This window comes from Ambystoma mexicanum, chromosome 5q (assembly GCF_040938575.1).
Source record: "Ambystoma mexicanum isolate Mex_15411 chromosome 5q, UKY_AmexF1_1, whole genome shotgun sequence".
NCBI classification, from domain to species: Eukaryota; Metazoa; Chordata; class Amphibia; order Caudata; family Ambystomatidae; genus Ambystoma; species Ambystoma mexicanum.
In genome coordinates, this window is record NC_090933.1 from 1181336997 (window position 1) to 1181356423 (window position 19427).

The following is a 19427-nucleotide window of genomic DNA, read 5'->3' on the forward strand; positions in this document are numbered from 1 at the left end:
ATTTCTTTTCCTGCTACTGATCCTGCAGTATCATCTCTTCTCTCAGCCCCTAATTTGCTTTCCTATTTCACTTCTAGTTGACACTCCTTTGATCCCCCATCTCCTCTTCCTCCTCTTCTAACCTTATTTTCTCTCCTCCTCCTCCTTCCTGTGTCATGTGCAATTGTTCCCCTTTTTCCAATACTGTGACTGCCTCTATTCTTTCTAAAGACCACCTGAGTTCTGTTCCTTCTGACCCCCATGCTCCTCTTGTTTTGCCTAAGTCATTCTTTCAATATCCCATGGTGCACCCCAATCTTTCCTTCTGTTTTCAAACATGCTTCTATCCTTCCTATGTTAAAAAACCTTCACTCAATCCCTCGGGCCCAACGAACTATCAACCAATTTCTATATTTCCATTTCTTTCTAAGCTTCTCATGTGTATTTCTTACTCCCAGATCTCAATTCATCATAAGAACTCCAATCTTCTTTGACTCTACCATTCTGGTTTTTAACCTTTTAATTCCAAGGAAACATCTCATCTTTCTGTCTCCAAGACTCGTCTTACTTGCTGCTACTCTAAACAATCTTCATTGCTTATTTTTATCAATCTATTGACAGCCTTGGACACTGTTGATCACCCTATCCGTTTTCCTTCCATTTCTCATGTTGGTTTTAAGAGCTGAGTACTAGTTTGGTTTCATTCCTATTACTCCAATTACACCTACTCAATATTTTGTTCCTCAGGGTTTAGTGTTGTGTGTTCTTCATTTCTCTTGTTATACTATTCCCCTGCTTTCTTTTATTTCTTCCTTTTGGGCTTTCATATCACTTAATGCAGATGGCACGCATATGCTTCTATCCTTTTCTTTCTTTACTAACTCCATTCATTTTACCCTCACAGAGTGTCTCCTTGCTGTACAATCCGGGATCTTTGATATTTTTTTACATCTGAATCCGTCCAAGACTGACCGTCCACTGTGCTGACTGTCGGTCCACCTCTACAACCCTCATCCATTTATGTTCCTCCTTATTCTCTCCAAATATCTTTTTCAGCCCATAATCTGGCCATCATTTTTGATTTGACACACTCATTTTCTATTCATATATCCTCCACGGCCCGTTCTTGTCATTTCCATCTTTTCAATATCTGCAGGTTCTGTTCATTTCTGTCATTCCACTATACTAACACGTTGGTGTCCTTTCTTATCTTCTCTTGAAACATCTATTGTTAAAGTCTATTTCTTGGTCTTCCAGTTTATGAACTAGCACATCTTCACTCTGTTCCTAATTATTCTATGTGTCTCCTCTTTGATCTTTTGTCCAGCAATTCTATTACCTCTGCTGACTGTCCTTAGAATCTTCTTCACTATTTAATTTCCTATATTTCTTTTTTAACCATTATGGGTCCTCTCTATCACTCTTCTCTGGTTTCATTCTACTACACATGTTGCACTCTTCCATTACAGTCCCAATTCCTCTTAACTGTCCCCCACTCTCTTGTGCTCAATCCTGCTTTCATTATTTCACCTTGTTGGCACCTAAGCATTGGCACACACTTCCTCTTCATCTTTGCTCTGAACTCTTACTCTCAATGTCGCTTTTGTCTTAAGGGCTATCTGTTGTCTGCTTAAACTCCAATGAATTGATAGACTACTATTATTTGTGTCGTTATTACAATTATAACGTGTTTTGCCCTGTAGCACTATAACAATTCAATACAATTAATACAAATTCAAATTCATTAGCAAAAGTTGGATTGCACCAGGACATTGTCTCATTGTTTCCAGGTTATGTGATGCCTCCTTCAAGAATGTGTTTGCCCGAAATATCAGTGTAGAACAGACTGGTGTATTTCTCATATTCTTCTTTAGGAGCATAACTAGTTGGCCAGTGGTGTCAAATCAAAGAAAGCCAGAGGGCTAACGATCTCTGATGATAAACCAACATAGGATGACACTTGACTTCTGACTCTTCTCTTTCTTGTAGCATTGCAGAAAGTGACATCCCTGAAGAAAATCATTTCCACCTTTATTTGTAGCTTGCATTTATTTCAGTTTCCCTGTCACCTATGCCTATCTCAATCTGCTACCACTTCTTACACCAGTCCCACTCTCCTGCCTGTGCCTCTCTCTTTCCCTTCAACCCCACCCCCAAATGCTCTCATCTCCATTTAATAGCTTACTTCAGACAGCCATGTTTTATTGTTTCAGACTTCTCTGTCACATCTTAATTCCCATCCCATGGTCTAGTTTCACTAATATCACCATCTCTAGATCCAAAATACTCCTTCAACGCCAACATTACCAATTTCTATTGGAAAGTTTAACTATCCCCTTCCTTTGTATCATTCTCGCCTATCAGCCATATTGCCCCTTAACTAGCTTTATGGTTATCTGTTCTCTATCAATCCTCTCTCTCTCTCTCTCTCTCTCTCGCTATCTCTCTCTCTATACATATATATCCCTAGTTTTCTTTTTGACTCACTCCCTTTCTTTCAGTCTCCACCCGCTCCTATTCTGTTTGAAATTATCTCATATCTACTTTCCACTTTAATAATCTTGGCCTGCCTCTCCTTCTCTTTTATCAATAGTCCCAACGTGCTCATCTATGCTCCCTTACTTGATGTTATGTCTGCATGCATGCCCTCTTTACCACTTTTCATTTCTTTCCTATCTCTCTTTTTAACCTTTTCTTTATTTGTAATTGTATCCATCTTACTAGACATTCTACTCTGTTGTTCTCTGTCATGCTTTTCTTTCCGACTCTCTTTATTTTTTCATTTTTTCCCACAACTTTCTCTCCCTCTCTCTTCTTACTTTGGTTGTTTCTTTCAATCCCTCTTTGCCCCTTTCTTTCATTGTTCCTCTCTCTGACTCTCTTATTCTTTCCCTCTCGTCTCTTTCTTTTTTATATCTATTTTCTTCTCTTATCATGACCTGTCCTAATGTCATTGTGCTCTTGCCAATTTTCTTCCTTCTATCTGTCTTCTTTCCTCCCACTATCTTTTTTCTCCCTCTCCCTTTCTCCCTTCTTCAGTCCTCATCCTCTATCTTTCTCAGATCGCTTCAAACAAATTCGTCCACTGTCTCCCTCCCCTCTCTCTCTCCCTCTCTCTCTCTTTCTTTTCTGTCCACTATGTCCCTGTCTCTCCGTACATCTCTTTCTACCAGTCTCTCTCTCACTGTATCCTCTCTCCCCCTTATTCCCTCTCCAGCTCTGTGTCTCTGACCTGCTCTCACACAGCATAATCCATCTCTTCCTCTCTTGCTTTTTCTCTCTCTCTCTCTCTCTCTCTCTCTCTCCTGTCCACAATTTCTAGGTGTATGTGTTCATTGATTCACCAGTAATTTCAAGTGTTTTTTGTTCCTACAGATTTATCAATCTTTTCCAGGTCTGCCTTCATTGTCACATCCTCTGTGACCAAGTATTGCATAGTCAATGTCAAGAGTTGCAAATAATTTGCCCTTTTTTAACAGATTCTATCCTTGTTGGCACATAATTACCAGCCCGAATGGATGTGTCATTAAGAGGCCCTCCCTGTTTCATGATCATCTTCATGTAGACATCCTCCTTTATGCATAGCACTAGTGACATGTCTATAGCTGGCCTGTAGCTACTGAATACATAACACATGTTTAGATTACTTCAAAAAGTAATTAAACACCTTACCTTCTTCCCATCTGCTCCATCCTTTCCAGCAGGCCCTTGGTGGCCTTTGTCACCCTTGAAGCCTGGCATTCCAGGAAGGCCAGGTGGACCAGGAGGGCAATCAGTACATATATCCTAAAAACGAGAAAATAATACGTTTGATGTTGTTGAACAGAAGGATATGACAAATGTCTTTATTTGCAAGGTGCCTTTGAAGCCATTTCAGAATGATCTCTCTTTATCTCAAGTTCCTAACTGGAAAGTTGTGTTAGCCTCTGTATGATGTGTGTTGGGGCCTTTAATTCAAAAACGCAGATCCAAAATATCTTAAATTAAATACCCTGTAGCTAATAGAGGATGAGAAGGAGCCATGGTTCATCATATAAAGAACACCTTAACCTATGTGTTCCTTAGCCTTGGGACCATCTGAATTTCCACCTCAGCTATCCCCAGCTACAGCAACAAATAAGTAGCCTTCATGAGACAAGTGATCTTATTAATTCAACAATGTTTTACCTGGGGAAACAGTGTACACATAGTTACTAAGTTATCAAAAAGAAGTCCCTTTAAGCTCTAAATGGCAACTCAAAATAAAGTGGTTTGGTGATTCCTTTCAAGCTTGGTAACACCTATGTTTTCAGTGGGCTGGGGCGTGCAATGTTCCTTTCATTAAATTGATTTATATTAATATATTGTTCAGGCACTTAGTTATCCTGGGTCATTTTACTGGTGGATCAGGCAGTCATCTGCATATTTTTTTAAATGAAAGAGGATTTTTTTATCTGGATAATCAACTGATGCCCATATAATATTTCATAGTGACAGAGACAAAGAGCAGCCTGACAAAACCAGAAGGTAATTTTGAGTTTCAGTGTTCCAAAGTAAATGTGTTGGCTCCAGTTTGAGAAGGATTTTATCTACTTTTGTGTAGAATCAGATACTCCGACCGGTACTTCAGGTGGACATGGTGATCTTCCATACATATGCTGCAGGCAAAACCAGGAAGGCTTGGGCTTTTTGTAATCTCAGGGCAGCATGGTGTAAAGGTCCCTGTAAGAATCTGTCAAGCAAGGACTGAGTCACTGTTGAGTGTCTGAAGCCTGATTCAAAGTCACATAAACTACGTTTGGGTATATGTGTTCCTGAAAGTGAATATGAACTTAGCTTTCTAGCATCTTGCTCACCCAAAGGCCAAATTATTTGTTGAGGTAATTGTGATATTTGGTAGATTTCTTGATGGTACAGAGAAGTAATCATGTTTCAGTGGATTGGACTTTTGTAGCATGGATAAGGGTAGTCAGTGTAATCAAGCTACACAGTACGTAGGCAATCGTTGCACCAAATTGCCAAGCAGTATACTGATGTACGACAGCACATTGAATTAAAGCATGAAAGAAGATGTGAAGTCTGTTTATGAGAAGTGATAGGTTATTTTGTCACATAACTTTGTGTAAATAGCTATGGGGATATTTGCAGTGCTGTTTGGATGTGTTGAGATGTAATGAATACAATTGCCTCAAGCGAGATTCGTCAGAGAGGCACTTAAGTAAATTGAAGTAAAATTTACAGTCTCAATGAGCCAGCATTCTTGGATGTGATCCATCCTTTTATTCGCCACCCAATCGGGTGGCTAGAACTGGGCAGGAACGGCCAGTGTCCCCAAGTTTTCCCCACCCACATGCTCTCATTCTCCATCCTCACACCATAGAACCTGAAGAGGGATTTAATGCCTCTATCTGACATGATGGTGGCCATCTTTTTTGACTGAAGATTGGGCATGCACAATATGTGCAGTGACTATCCCCTGGACAAAAGACATATAGAAATCAACACTGCTGCAGTGATCGCTACAGTAGAATGCACCAGGGACAATATGTCAAGGGGGATGTCAATCAGGCATAGGTAGCAATATTATTTAAGTAACATATATGCCATTGCCAACCACATTATTCATTCTTGGCACATAACTGCTACATTACAATTATTTGGCTTTCACAGTTGAACACAATATGGGAATGTGGCCTTGCATTACATGGAAAGCCCCGACACTAATGGCTTGCACTGCTGTGTAACAATAGTAATCAATGAAGAGCAGCTTTGAAAATAAACCCTGCTTAATATTAATGTCTAGACATACCATGAATATGGCAGCATTACATTCTGAACTGAGAAAACATTGCTCATCCAGACAGCTAGGAGTAAGCACACTTTGCCTGCATTATGCAGTACCCAAGCTCCTACTTTAGTACTGAGCTGTGGGTATCAATTCACCCAGTAAGACAATTGGGGGTTTGCGGGGTCAGGGGGCCTGGGGTAGGCTAAAAGGCATGGTAACATGTTGCTGATATACAAATTAACCACTAATTGTAATGTGGTAATTTACATATATAAAAGACTATCTTTATATTTAAAGAACATTTGAACAGACTGAAATGCTATGCTATTATCTGCCATGCCACTGTATTATGGAAGCTTCCCAATGGAATGGCATGCTTAGGTTGAGGTAACAGTACATTTTGTGCATTGATATATGGTTTTCAAACCCAAATCAACATTTTTTGATTAACCCTGTTTGGTTTGGAGACACAGCCTTTGACATGTCCCAACCCTTAGGAGAAGGATGAGAAAGGGTTTAATTTTGTGATGCCAGAATATAAGGGTTCGAGATACACATCAATTTATAATCATATTGTTGAGAATAATCACTGTTTTGCAACGTTTCTTGTGGTTTCACTCATGTCTAAAAAACGGATTTCAAATCTGAACTATCCCTTCGCTTGAGCGCTGTCTCACAAGATGACTTAAAGCATAACTGCCGATGCACACAATTGCTCTATCATCAAAAGATAACTCAAAACAATCAACTACACATTTCCTACAGTGTGTATTATAGTAATAGACAACTTACGAAAGCCAATTAAGTTAATGTTCATACAACTACTACTTTTTGGACAATATGTCCATGGTTCGAGGAGTCAAAGGATTTAGTCTCTTCAACCCCAGGTGGGAACCCTTTCTTGTGACGCTAGCGAAGTGCGCCTGCTACACAATATTCCCCCAGGGGTGGCGGTACGTGGGATCTCACAGGTAGAGACTCCTGTCCTGGGAATAAGGACTCGCATTCCGTTGAGGAACTCTCTTTCCATCTCACTCATAGATATGTTCCAAACCAACTGGTTGACAGAAACCCTGGAGAAATCACCCTTCTTTGCTATTGTGATGTGTCAAAAAAAGAGAAATATCCATCTAATAATCAGACCAGTAAAACCTATGGTGTAATGCAGAATAAGTGTCTACCAGGTACTGGGACTAAGAAACCCAAAGGAGTCATAATGAATATGCCCCAACACAGAAAAGGAGCTATAACCGGAAGCTTGGGATGCCCCCAAGGACAGTGCCATAAAACATGGAGGAGCAACAGAGCATTAGATAAAGACCAGGGAGTTTCAAAGTAGTGGAGTCAGGGAGACCGAAATCCATTGGAGAATGCTGCTTCACGCACAGGCAAATAGTCATGAAGAAAAGCTGTCAGAGCCGTACTGCCGAAGGAGCAGAATATCTGGCAGGAAGAAGAGGGTTCTAGAAGGGATGTTGGAGGAAGACTGGCCAAAGGAGGCCAAAACAGTGAAATGCGCGAGCTGCACGCCACCAGCACTTGGCCAGCAGGGGTTTGTTTGTTTGTATAGAGTGCCGATAGGTGGCCATTAGAGGAAATCAGTGGCCAGAAGGGGGAGAGAAACCCTTTCCATGCCGATACTGCATTGGTACAGAAACGCCAAAGGTGGTGAAGCAGACGTGAGAGACAGAGCCTTCCTAACAAGATGCAGAGAATGAGAAAAAGAGAACATCGACCCGGTGATGCGATCCTATTACATTACAGGTAATGGGGAAAGCAGGAACCCCAGGGAATGCAGCATTGATAACGATTGGTATAACCATATTTGGTAACCCATAAAAACTGAATATAATGATTGGAGTACTCTTACTCGTCACAGAAAATGGCTAGAATCAACAAACATTAGAAGCTTTCCTAGGGTCAGCCTAATTGTCGCAGTGAAGAACCAAGTCATAGGAATAGTGACACACTCTTAGGGACACAGCCTACTCATCTTAATGAAGAACCAAGTGATGAGAAGAGACATGAGCTCTTCGGAAAGCAGCCTACTCTTCTGAGAGTGGACAGCAGGTGGACAAAATCATATACGAAAAGTCAGACAAATCACTGGGTATTAGACACAGATCCCATTGATGAAACTAATGTTGATAAAGGTATAGCAAGTGCTCAAAGGTGTCCTGTGCAATGGGGGAAGAACTAGCAGAAAGAAAAAAGTCTATCAATTGTACACAGGAACCAGGTACCTAGAGAGATAAAAAAGGGACATGGAAAAGTGCCCTATGAGAACTGAATGAACTGGTACAAGAAATAGCTAAGTGCTATTTGAAGATTCTATTCTCCTGGTCTTTAGTTATTTAGTGTTCGTGGTGTGGTCAGTATAGACTAGTTTTGGACTGAGGACAGATTGATACTTTGGACTATAAAATGGGTGACGGGCTCCCTAGTTCGGTATTGTAATGTATGGAAACACTTAGAATAGGGAAAGTCAGGCATGGTCTTATGTAGTTTAAATAAATACATCTGGAAATGGCAACCCCTAGTCTGTCTCCTACTTTTGACCTAACATAATGGCTTAGAAGTATACTGTTATTCCATCACAACAACCAAACCTATTCTGGGTGCTTGGCAGCCTGACGGACCAAAGTATTTGTACAGAATCGCTTCCAGGTCCTTCTCACGGCAGTCTCTTGCATTCCATTTATTAATTATTGCCAAGGAATCCTCACGTTGTGCACCATGCCAGGTATGTGATTTCATAACTGGTAAGTATCTTCAGTGCCCCGCCGCTCATTTACCCTGTGTGCCATGCAGTTTCAGAAAAGTGGAACAAACTTAGAGCAATGCCATCACCAGGACCATGCCCATAGTGCTTGTGGAAGGCCTTTGGCAGCGTTAAGCACATTCAAAGAGATTCCTTCCCTCTGGGCCCACTAGACTTAGCCGCTGCTTAATTGTATGAGCCAGGATATCCCCAGAATATCTTTAGAAGCGGTATTGGGGTTCTAGTCCCCATGCATTCCCCTTGTAGCTAGGTGTCCCAGAGATCAGTCATGGCGCTATTTGGGCCATGACTGCCTCCAATAACGGTACCGGCACCAGTCTCGTTCAATGGGGACTTACCGGTGTAGTCGGACCCTGGCGGGACCGGTAAGTCCCCATTGAACATTCCATTCCCCATTCCCATTTGAGCCCTCATAGGGCTCAATGGGAATGGGGAAGTAGCTGATAACGGTACCGCAATTTGCGGTACCGTTATTAGCTCCCTAGTCCCTTTGCAGTTCCCGCTAAGGGCGCCTGGTAAAACCAGGCGCCCATAGTGAGACCCGCAAAGGGCCCTCGTAGTAGGGCAGTAAGGGATTACCGGCACGGGTCTCCTTTACGGTGCCTGGTATCCCTTACCGCCCTTCTCGGAATGAGGCGCATATTATATGCTTATATAAGATATATATTTCAAATACAAAATAGCAGGTGTTTTGAAGAACACATTATGTTAGTATGATTTGTGCCATGTTGTCTGTTGACAAACAACAAAACAAAAACACTGTTGAGTGGTGCACTATTACATGGCTTGTGATTGATGAGTGGGGAATTGTGTCTTGTTACTTGCTGCAGACTTTGGACTTTCCCTGAGACCATTTTTGGAGATTCAGCTAAAACAATAGGTTGATATATATTACAGGGTCTGCAGTAGCGACTCTGCAGTTATGGTTAAGTTGCTCTTCCTATGTTTTTGGGCAGCTTATGCCTTTGGTGGCGTTTGAAAAAAAAGGTACAGCAGCAACTCTGAAATATGTTGTCAAGGTTTGTGTGGTTTTGTAAATGGGGCAAAGTAATTAGGGGGCCCCAACACTTTTGAAATCCGGATAGACATGAATGGAAAAAAAGTTTCTTGCGGCGACAACCCAAAAACCGCTGGGCGGGTTTGCACCAAACCTGCACGGAGAGTGGCTGCTTGGTGCCGGAAGACTGCTTTTCTGAATTAGGTGATAATCCGTCCAAGAGATTTGTTTTTAAATGGCAAAAAGTAGGTCAAATAAAATGAGTGATATCTCTGTCTCTGTCCGGTATCTGCGGACGCCGCTGAGCCAATGAAAGAGTCATGTGACGTGCATGGATATCGTATGCGGCCGCTGTTCGGTTAATTGGGGTGCAGGTGTAAATTACTTTTTTCTTCACCCTCTCACCATTCTAACGCGATTCTCCTGATATTTCCTGGATAATGGCAAAAAACTACACATACAGCGGCATTGAAAAAGCCATAGTATTCTCTCGATAATGCTTGAAAATCAATACCTCTTCCCTGTCCTCATGGTTCCTCACCAAGTGCCACCTCCTCTTTCCATGGTCCTCCCACACCCCTCAATAGTTTTTTTTTTACTCTCACTGGCCTTCTCCTGGTTATTAGTCCGTGTCACTGTTTCGTTTGTTTGACACATTTTTGTTTTCCAAGGTGGACTTGATTGAAATGTGAGTGCTGAATTTCAGAGGTGTTGTTGCATTAAATCGGATCACCTTACCTCTCTCATAACAAATTGGTGTTCACTGAATTTCAAGAGTTTGCTATAACATGGTTTCCTCAGGCCCACTAGCCATGGCCTTTGGCAATGGCCACTGCACATGTTCTACCAATAGTTTGTTAAAGGGCCCACTGGCTATGACCTTTTGCTATAGTCTTGGCGTATGTGCGTGTTGCACCTATATCCTTCTTCTCGGCACACTAGCCATGGCCGCTAGCCATGTCAAAGTATTCATGTGTTACCAAACACCCAGTGTCCCCTACCCAGTAGATGTAGGCACTGCAGATGTTAAACCTTTCTTTTTCTAACTCCTTATTCCCACGATAATTTCACAGTAATCATTTCCAATAACAGAAATGCCTGGGGTAGAGTAGCGGTAGAACAGTGGTTCGCTGATTCCCACGATAATGGTACAGGTGATCAGAATTAAAAAGTCTTTATCATCCTTACAGGCACTCAACATGTGTCCAGCAGTTTCTAGTCTTCCCATCGAAACATTTACCATCAAATTAAAACCCAATTAAAAATATAAATTGAAATGCATTTCCATCGAAAAGCATTTTCATTGAATAATTTTCATTGGATTTTAGGGTTAGGGTCAGGGTTAGAGATAGAGATAGAGATAGAGTTAGTGTTAGAGTTAGGGTTTGGGTAAGAGTTAGGGTTAGGGTTAGGGTTGGGTTAGGGCGGGTGCCCATGGGGGTTGGGAGGTTTGGAGGTGGAACCTCCCCTCTAATAAAGAATAAACACTAAAACATTACATGGAGCTGGCCAGTGCCAAAATACTTTAAAGATTTCAGCACTGGACAGCTCCATGTAACATGTTAACGTTAGGTGTATTTCATCGAATTTCCATGCATAAAATGTAAAGTGTTTATGCATCGTAACCCTTTTCGATGAAAGGGTTTTGATGCATAAACACTTTTCATTGTATGTACGGTAATTCGATGGAACATATTTTGTTGAATATGTTTTGATGCATTCCATCTTTGATGGAATGCATTTGATGGAAAGACCATAAACCGTGTCCAGCTTCTTTTTCCCATGCTCCCTCACGCCACACAATTGCTTTTTCCCTCAATTGCTTTTTTCCTCCCTAACCCTCTTCTATTACCCCCTCTCACTTATCGTTTTGTATGCACATTCTTTTCTGAGTGTGTCTTGTGGCATTGCCACTATGATCATGTGAGGTTCCTGCGGTCTTCCCATGATAAACCAAAAATGTTCTACTCTTAATTGGCTCCCCTACCCAACCCTAAACCCCAACTTCACATGGTGACTTCTTTCCCACTCCTAACATCTAGCCTAATGCGATTGCTATTGGTATTTATAAGGCACCTATGGCCAGGCCATCTAAGCACTGTGGTTCAAAACAAACAGAAAGGTATTGAGTCTCTTTCTAAAGTCGAGAATGTTGCTAGACTCTTTAAGGTCATGAGAAAGTTCATTCCAAAGTTTTATGGCATAATTTTTCATCCTCCAAATAGCGTTTTCAGTTTTCTCATTTGCTGCTTCTCCCGGTAAATTCGCAGGAATGAATCGTATCGAGCAAAAAATAAAGCCGTCATTTGCATTTCTGAAAATCCACTAGTCTCTCTGCTGAAAAGCACCAAGGCTGGTATATGTAAAGGTTTTAAGGAACAGGGGCACACCCCTATGTCTCTGTTGAATATGTTAAGAACTATTGGATGGAGTGAACCCAAAACCATCAAGTAAATTATGTCAATGCTTTGTGCCCAAATTTTGTTTCACTTGGTCCAAATCTGCCAAGCAGTTTTTGTCCCACGGCTGTTCAGAAACTGCACTATTTCTCTATGTTAAAATGCACGCGAGTAGGGTTAAAGCAGCTTTTTTTTAAATGTTTTCTTAATAACTTTTTCATTTTTTATGAATTGTTCCCAGAATGTTCAGTTTTCAAATGTCATCCAAATCCATCCAACAAGTCAAAAGTTATTAGCAATAGGATTTTTGAGGAAAATGGCTGCTTTTCATTTCTGAAAGGCCTCTCAGCCGAAAAGCACCATGGGAAAATTATAGCAATAATTTTGGGAGACAAGGACATCCCCTCTACGTCGAATATATTAACACCTACTGGATGGAACAAACCCAGACCCCTCTCAGAAATCGAATGAACACTTTGTGCCCACATTGTTTTGTACCGGGTCCGAATCCGTCCAGCGTTTTTTGCTGTGCAGAGAAATTTGGACCTTTTCCCTATAGGAAATCAGAATTCTTCTTGCTTTTGCTTTCTTGATAACTTTTTCATTTTTTAACAAATCTTTTCCAACATTTTCATTCTGGGGGGGGTTGAGAGGTGAAGGGGGGGAGCGTGACAAACATTGTGTTTGCAAAATAACAGTCAAATCCATCATGCATGTCAAAAGTTATTAGACATTCAATGCTATGTTTTCCTATGGAACTTGATACTCACTGTCACTATAGTGTAACGACCGCTGCAGTCCAATTACATTTTGGCAACATATATTTTTATTTATTCAAATATAATAACTCATGGGCCCAAACAAAAAACATATCTTACACTTAAAAGTGCTGGCGTGATTTATTTTTTTACAGTTAGAGCAGGGGTTTCAAGGGTTTTAAGTGGTGATTGATGCAAGATCAGGGGACGTTGACACAGGTAAGGAACAGGTAGAGTTATCCTGTAATATGTTGGTATAACTTATATTCTCTTAAGTAGATAAGGGGCTGGAGAAACTAGTGGTTTGGTTTCTCAGCTGCACGGTTGTCTATGAATTTTTCGAATTTCGTAGTGCTGACAATATCATTTATTTGCCACTAAAGCAAAGCACAGATATCTCATCCTTTCTGAAACAGAGAATCATCACACAGCATGTCCCTGTTCATGTCTCCCTGTAGTCTGTCCTTCCACACTATGAAATCTCATGCAAATACCCAGCATTGCCTCTGATTTGGGCTTAATAGAACCTAGGAAATTTGGTGGATTGTATAAACAAAATCCTTCAAACGTTTACTGGTCTGCAGATTTAAATCTAATTAGTGGTGGCAGAATTGAACATAACAATAGGAAGTAAGGATGCATTGTTTGATTTGTTTTCTTCTCAAACCTTTCAAATAGCTCCACCTTAGGACATCATGAGCACCTGAGAATTAAAGTCATACAGCTGTGCATATTCAAATATTTCCTTACCTTGACCAGATGGCTTAAGTCCCCTGGGGAAAGTACTGATGCAGGTCCCTAAGAACAAGAACACATACATTAATATCATATTTGTATATAAATCATAGCATAACAAGTAAGGTAATACATTATAATATGAGGACATGATATATAATGTAATATAATATATCAAATGTTATATCATATACAATGAAAAATAAGGCACTACATATAAATACACGTGTACATGTATGTGAAAAAATGTGTGTATAGTATGACAACTCATTTTCATAACTTAGGCACCGGTGTCAAAGTAACAAATGATGCTACATTATTCAAGGCACTATGGGAGGAGAGGAGAGTTTAGGGTGATATGAAAAAGCTCACCTAAGCATTAACGATATCTGAAGGACAGAGTCCACATAGGTCCAAGTGTCACCCATCAAAGGAAATGCATAGATATTTGCAAGGAGCAAAGGAAGGAGTGTGAAGATGGCAACTACTGCTTGCCGTGTTGGGTACGAGCAATTAACTAAGGTAAAATGGTCAAAAGGGGCAATAGAAAATTGGCTGTTGTCTAAGAGATAACTCAATTATTTTAGTATATCTTTCCACTATGAATTTTGCAGTTCCAGGTGCCTGCTTCATATAGATGAGATAGTCACATTATTCAATTGTCTTTTTTGTTTAACCTTGGATTTAATTCAGGGAGCTAACTACTGCTTCTGAAGCTCTACACTTCAAATTAACTAAACAATCCAATTTTAAGTGCCAGCATCATCTATATATTAGAAGCCGTTCAATATCGTACAGGGGTTTCAGGGCTAGACACACCTGCTGTGGTGATGTGGATGCAAAGAAGACTAGACAGAACCAGATTCAACTGCAAAGTCCTTCACACTGTTGTATCCAAACACAAGGAGCGGTCTAATAGTAATGTTATAGTAGGAATGTGAAATGAGAATAGCAAGCCTACTGTGTGGTACAATACAGGAGGTATTACAGAAACTTTACACCAGTAAACCTGCAATAATCAATAGGGGGAAACAGGACTCTAATGCCACACAATTATCCATCAATGTATTTTTGCAACCGCTCATTATTTGATCTAATCATGGTTCCTGCCACTGGTGTAAATATGGCTTGAAATAACTTTTATTTGTTGCACTGCAGCTAATTAAACACACACTGCTGGAAGGTTTCTGTATAGAAAACATACATAGGAATTAGTGCTCTTCAGGGTGAAACAGACAGACACACATTTTTATTTCTACTTTGAATAAATAAGCGCAGATGTTGCTTTCATTATAGATATTAACGGGAGATCAATAAGATACGGTACTCTGCCTATTGGACAAATGTGAAGGTTATCCACTTTTTGGAAGGAAGTGGTTGACATATTAGTGATACAGCTGAAGGCAAACATGGTAAAATAAGATCAATTACCTTTATGGTGATTATGGTTCTCTTTGTGCTCACCCTACTCCATATATGCTTGGAAATTGTCTGCATTAATTGCAGGCAAATAAATGGACCCAAGCCACTGTACGTTATCTAGGATGAGGTCCCTGCATGTCAAATTCCACCACATGCTAATCCAGACATATGCAGAGGATAGCTTACTGCCATTTTATATAAAGGTTTTTTTTTCCGTTATAGCAGTGCAGTTCGTGTTCACCATATTTCAAAGTTATTGTATGGTAAGTGCTGCAGAGGAGGGGGGAGGAGAGTCTTAGAGAAACAGAATCAACATGGTCCTCCTCCACACTTTCATTCAATTGGAGGGGGGGCAGCGCATTCCAATCAGGTTCAAGAAAATAGGTTGCACAGAGCATTCTGCCAAAAGAGACACCTCTTCGAGTAGAGTCATCTCGAGAGTAGTGGTGCTTGCAGAAAACAGTTGGGTGACACACGTGGCTGTACTGAATATTCGGGAGATCGGGGCAGCACCCAATGATGCCTTTGTTCTAGTGGAATAGGCATGAAACCTCTAAAGCAATAGTCACATTTTCAGCAGGCAGGAAGGAAACATTTTCCTCTCATGGCTCTCATGACATTCAGTTTATGAAAACGTTCCCCAGGACATGTGGGGGCTCAGGTGAAACACTGGAAGTATGACATGATTATTGGCAACAACATCTTAGAGGCTTTAGACATGGGAGATAGTGCCATATGAAGGATGTCCTTGCCATGCTATGAACGATGCAAAGAAAATTTGCAGGAGTAACTTGGAGTTCATGATTCCATTTGACTGATTTTCTGACAACAATACTTGCTTCCTTGACCGTAGGCCCATAACACACAAAGGCACAGTATTAAAGAGTGTGTGCATTAGTGAAGATAGAAATATGTTTAGATCAAAATTAGGATGAGGATCAATAATTGAAGAAGTTGAATGGCAGAGATGCAAGAGTCCAAGGAAGTGCAATTTTTAAAAGAGATCAAGTATGTTTGCAGGAATGGCGGTCACGAAAAAGTAACACAAATAGATGAGAATGTGTGGAACGAATCTTAAAATCATTTGGTAAATCAGAAACGTGGACGTTGGCAAAAAATAACATGCCTAACAATGTATGCCTCCTCACGTCTGTGCCAGAATGAAAGAATGGCTCTTGAAGTCATATCTGTCAAGTACTCATGTATGTGCCACATTTGCCTGGATTTTCCTGCCTCAAGAAACTAAAAGTCACCCAGATCTTCAGAAGGGATAGGATTGGCAAACATGCTAGGAATATCCCAATTCTGAAGGTTATGTTGTGATATCGTTATGGTAGAATTTAGTGGGTGTAAAAACAATGCCGTGTTTTAAAGGACAACTTTCTTATACTTTTACCTGTTTGTTAAGTACTGTAGAATGTTGAGGGTAACAATAGCTGTGGTATCTTCTTCATATTAAGCAGACAAGTGTCTCGAAACAACACAATTATCATGTTTGCAGACTATGGGCTTCATTTACAAAAGCCTTTCACAATGGCACAATCCCATTGAAAAATGCTCAGGCCCTTCAGAACTTAAACATTGAAAAATGTTGGCATCAGAACGAGGATACGTTGGAGCAACTCTAGAGCAAATAACTCAACAAGAAGGTCTCCATTGAGGCAGAATGCATACGTGAAGACGCACTTGTAACACAGTGAGCCACAGAACAACCCATGCATTCCTCACGGATTAGGGGAGACACATGGAGACACATTAGTTGATGCAGTTGACATAATGTGATTTGGGGAAGATGCAATGTCAACTATCTAAGACACTGTCAATAGTACATTAAGTCTTTTATGAGTGTGTGTATGTTTAATGCACATTGTGCTCCAGGGGTCTCACGACCAGAATGTCATTCTCAGGATCAGATTGCTGAGCCAATGGGTGAGCTACAATGCCCTACCAGGTCTATTCTGCGTGCAACTTAAGTACAGCTTAATTATGACCGTATGCAGCGAGCAGGTGGGGAAAGCGGGATTGGAACCAGTAAGGGTGATTACAATCTCTCTCTTTGTCTATCTATCGCTAGCCCTCAACAAAAATCGGACTCATCTCTTTATCCTTCCTTCAGTTGGGCAGAGTCCTCTGGAACTTGCTTACCACAGATAATCCCTGGAAGTATTGAGTTTTGTTACTTCTATTGTCACTCGATTCTATATCTCCAATGAACCAGGAGAATACATGGAGGAAGAAGGTCTCTCTGAGAGACAAGATTGTCTGCATTAGTAATGTCTCAAGTCCCATATAATGTCTCAAGTCCCAAATAATGCTTCAGGTGCTTAAGACATGAATCCTCCAGTGGCCACCTGACAAATGCTAGTTCTGAAAGGTGTCTCCATTGAAGGAGTTACTATGCTGCTGATATGCACATCAGCGTGGTGTCTAAGTGCCTAGATCTCAGTCCTGGTTCTGCTTGTGTGCATAATGCATGCTCGACTCTTGAGTCATGTTGCACCTTGTCCTGTCCGAGCAGTTGAAAGCAACTCCTCCCACTGGCACCTGACCCACACAGGATCTACTGTAAGCACTTCTACTGGCCTTTGTGGTAGTGTTCCTGGAGTACATTCTGTAGCAGCTGCTTTCAGCACTCAAAGCTTCAACTCAGTTCTGCACACTGGTGGGAATATCAGGTGCAGAGTTCTAGGACACACCCTCAACATCAATTCTATTTTAGATTTTTACTACGTCGGAAATATGTGCGTGGGAAGGTTTGTATTTGGCTTTGAGGCATAGCAAAGGCAAAGCACCTCTGCATGAATCCAAGATAATTTGTAAGAAAGAAAACAAACTAGAGTCCAGAATGTGATGATGTTGGACAACTCTAGATTGTGGTGTCCCTCATAACTCTTGGAACTGCCACCACCGTCTCAGAGTTATGTGGAGTGCTTCTGAAGAGTTGCACGTTTTAGGGTCCAAGACGTTTCTTGACAAACACACACTGCTTTCCCTCTGAATCGTACACACCAACACCCTCCAGCTCTCACCCTCAAATCCCTCAAGCTGAAAGGAGTGTACCGCCTGGTACCACCTCAAAGCCCTTGTCTAAGCACTGCCTGCCGTATGCTTACATTTCTGCCTCGCGAAGAGAGGTTTTTGTGGTGATGGTGGTGGAGGAGGAATGCAAGGAGGAAAAGGAGGAAAAACAAGCACGTGTTCTACTGAGATGGTGCAAAGCCTGTAAGGGAAACTAAAGATGTGGAGGTACAAAGTCACACAATGGTGAACTATATAATTGACCAGGGAAACAGTGGTGTGCTTTTTGGGTCAGGATAGGAACAACTCTCAGTAGTCACAATGACTTAGTCGAATCATACCCTGAAGCCGGGTTGTTAAAGGGTACATTTTTTCCTATGTAATTAATCTGTTTTCTTTTTTGGCACCCAGAGGAAAAAACATATTCATTGTTTCACCTCTTTCTTGTTTGCTTTCTTTTGTTTTGTGTGGTAGTTAGAAGGATACTAAGCGCGCGAGGCAAACGCATCCTGAGCTTGATACCGGATGTTTGAAATTCATATTATACTTCACTATGCCAGTGGCTTGAGGGATCATTATGCCATGACGTTACCAATACTTTGGAACTGGACACTGGGAGGAGGTCATCTCAACTTCTAAACAAAACCAACTTGCTACAGCAAAACTCTTGATGTTGGAAGAATTTGTACCTGACCAACCCCCAGAAGTTGCTTCCAAAACATGTTGCTAGAGAAGCTCAGGCTCTTCCCTACAGTTCCAAGGATTGCATGGGTTATTCAATCCCCCACAGTTGGTGTAACTCGAGTATCAAACATATCCTACATGTGGCACTTGACGTCATGGTGATCAAGCAAACGTGGCTGAAGGGCCCACAGCTGCAGTAGAATCCTTTCCACCAAAGATTGGATTCCTTCTTGGGCTTAAACTCCTCTCAGATAAGCCTGGCAGCTGCTACGAAGTTGACAGGTGCATGTCACCACAGTTGATTTCCGGGCAATCGATGTTAGAAGCATCCTTAGCGTGATTAGTGCCAACAGACCACAAGCAGAATAGAAGTGCCTGCCACAACCAACACATATCTTTAAGCTGTTCAATAGATACATGGGAGGCACATTGAAAATCATTGTTTTAAATATCTAAATGAAAATGGGACCAAAGTATATTGTATATAACACTGAGGGTGACCATTGAAGCTCACACAATCACGGCTGAGTAAATATTTGAGTGACACAACAGACACACTTCCCGCACATGCGTATTAATGGATAAAGCAGGAGCAATCCGTGAGGCTACGTGGTGTTCTATAGCGGGTCATGCCAGTGCAGGAAGGGATGCTCATGCCAAGGCCCATTCTAAGCATCTGAAAAGGGCAGTCATATTTGTGGAGATGCTATCCTACTCTGCCAGACAATTCCCAAGAAAGAGAGAAGGGCAAAGGGGATGTCATTAACTAGATATGTCCATTTCATCAACATTTCTGGAACACACATTCACCTAGAACAACAGCACAGATACAACTACATCTATTTCATTGGAAATAAGGAGGTAAATGATAAAACAATTCAATTAT

General features: G+C 41.1%; 1 protein-coding gene across 1 annotated transcript in view; it reads right to left on the bottom strand.

The window, feature by feature from the left end:
* The window catches only part of COL22A1 (collagen type XXII alpha 1 chain), a 1250061-nt gene that overhangs the window by 106661 nt on the left and 1123973 nt on the right, over nucleotides 1–19427 (bottom strand). Inside the window, exons 45-46 of the mRNA XM_069621676.1 lie at nucleotides 13433–13480; nucleotides 3652–3765 (exon numbers count right to left, since the gene is read on the bottom strand). Of these exons, the coding sequence (XP_069477777.1) occupies nucleotides 3652–3765; nucleotides 13433–13480 (162 nt within the window). The remainder of the gene's footprint in view (nucleotides 1–3651; nucleotides 3766–13432; nucleotides 13481–19427) is intronic.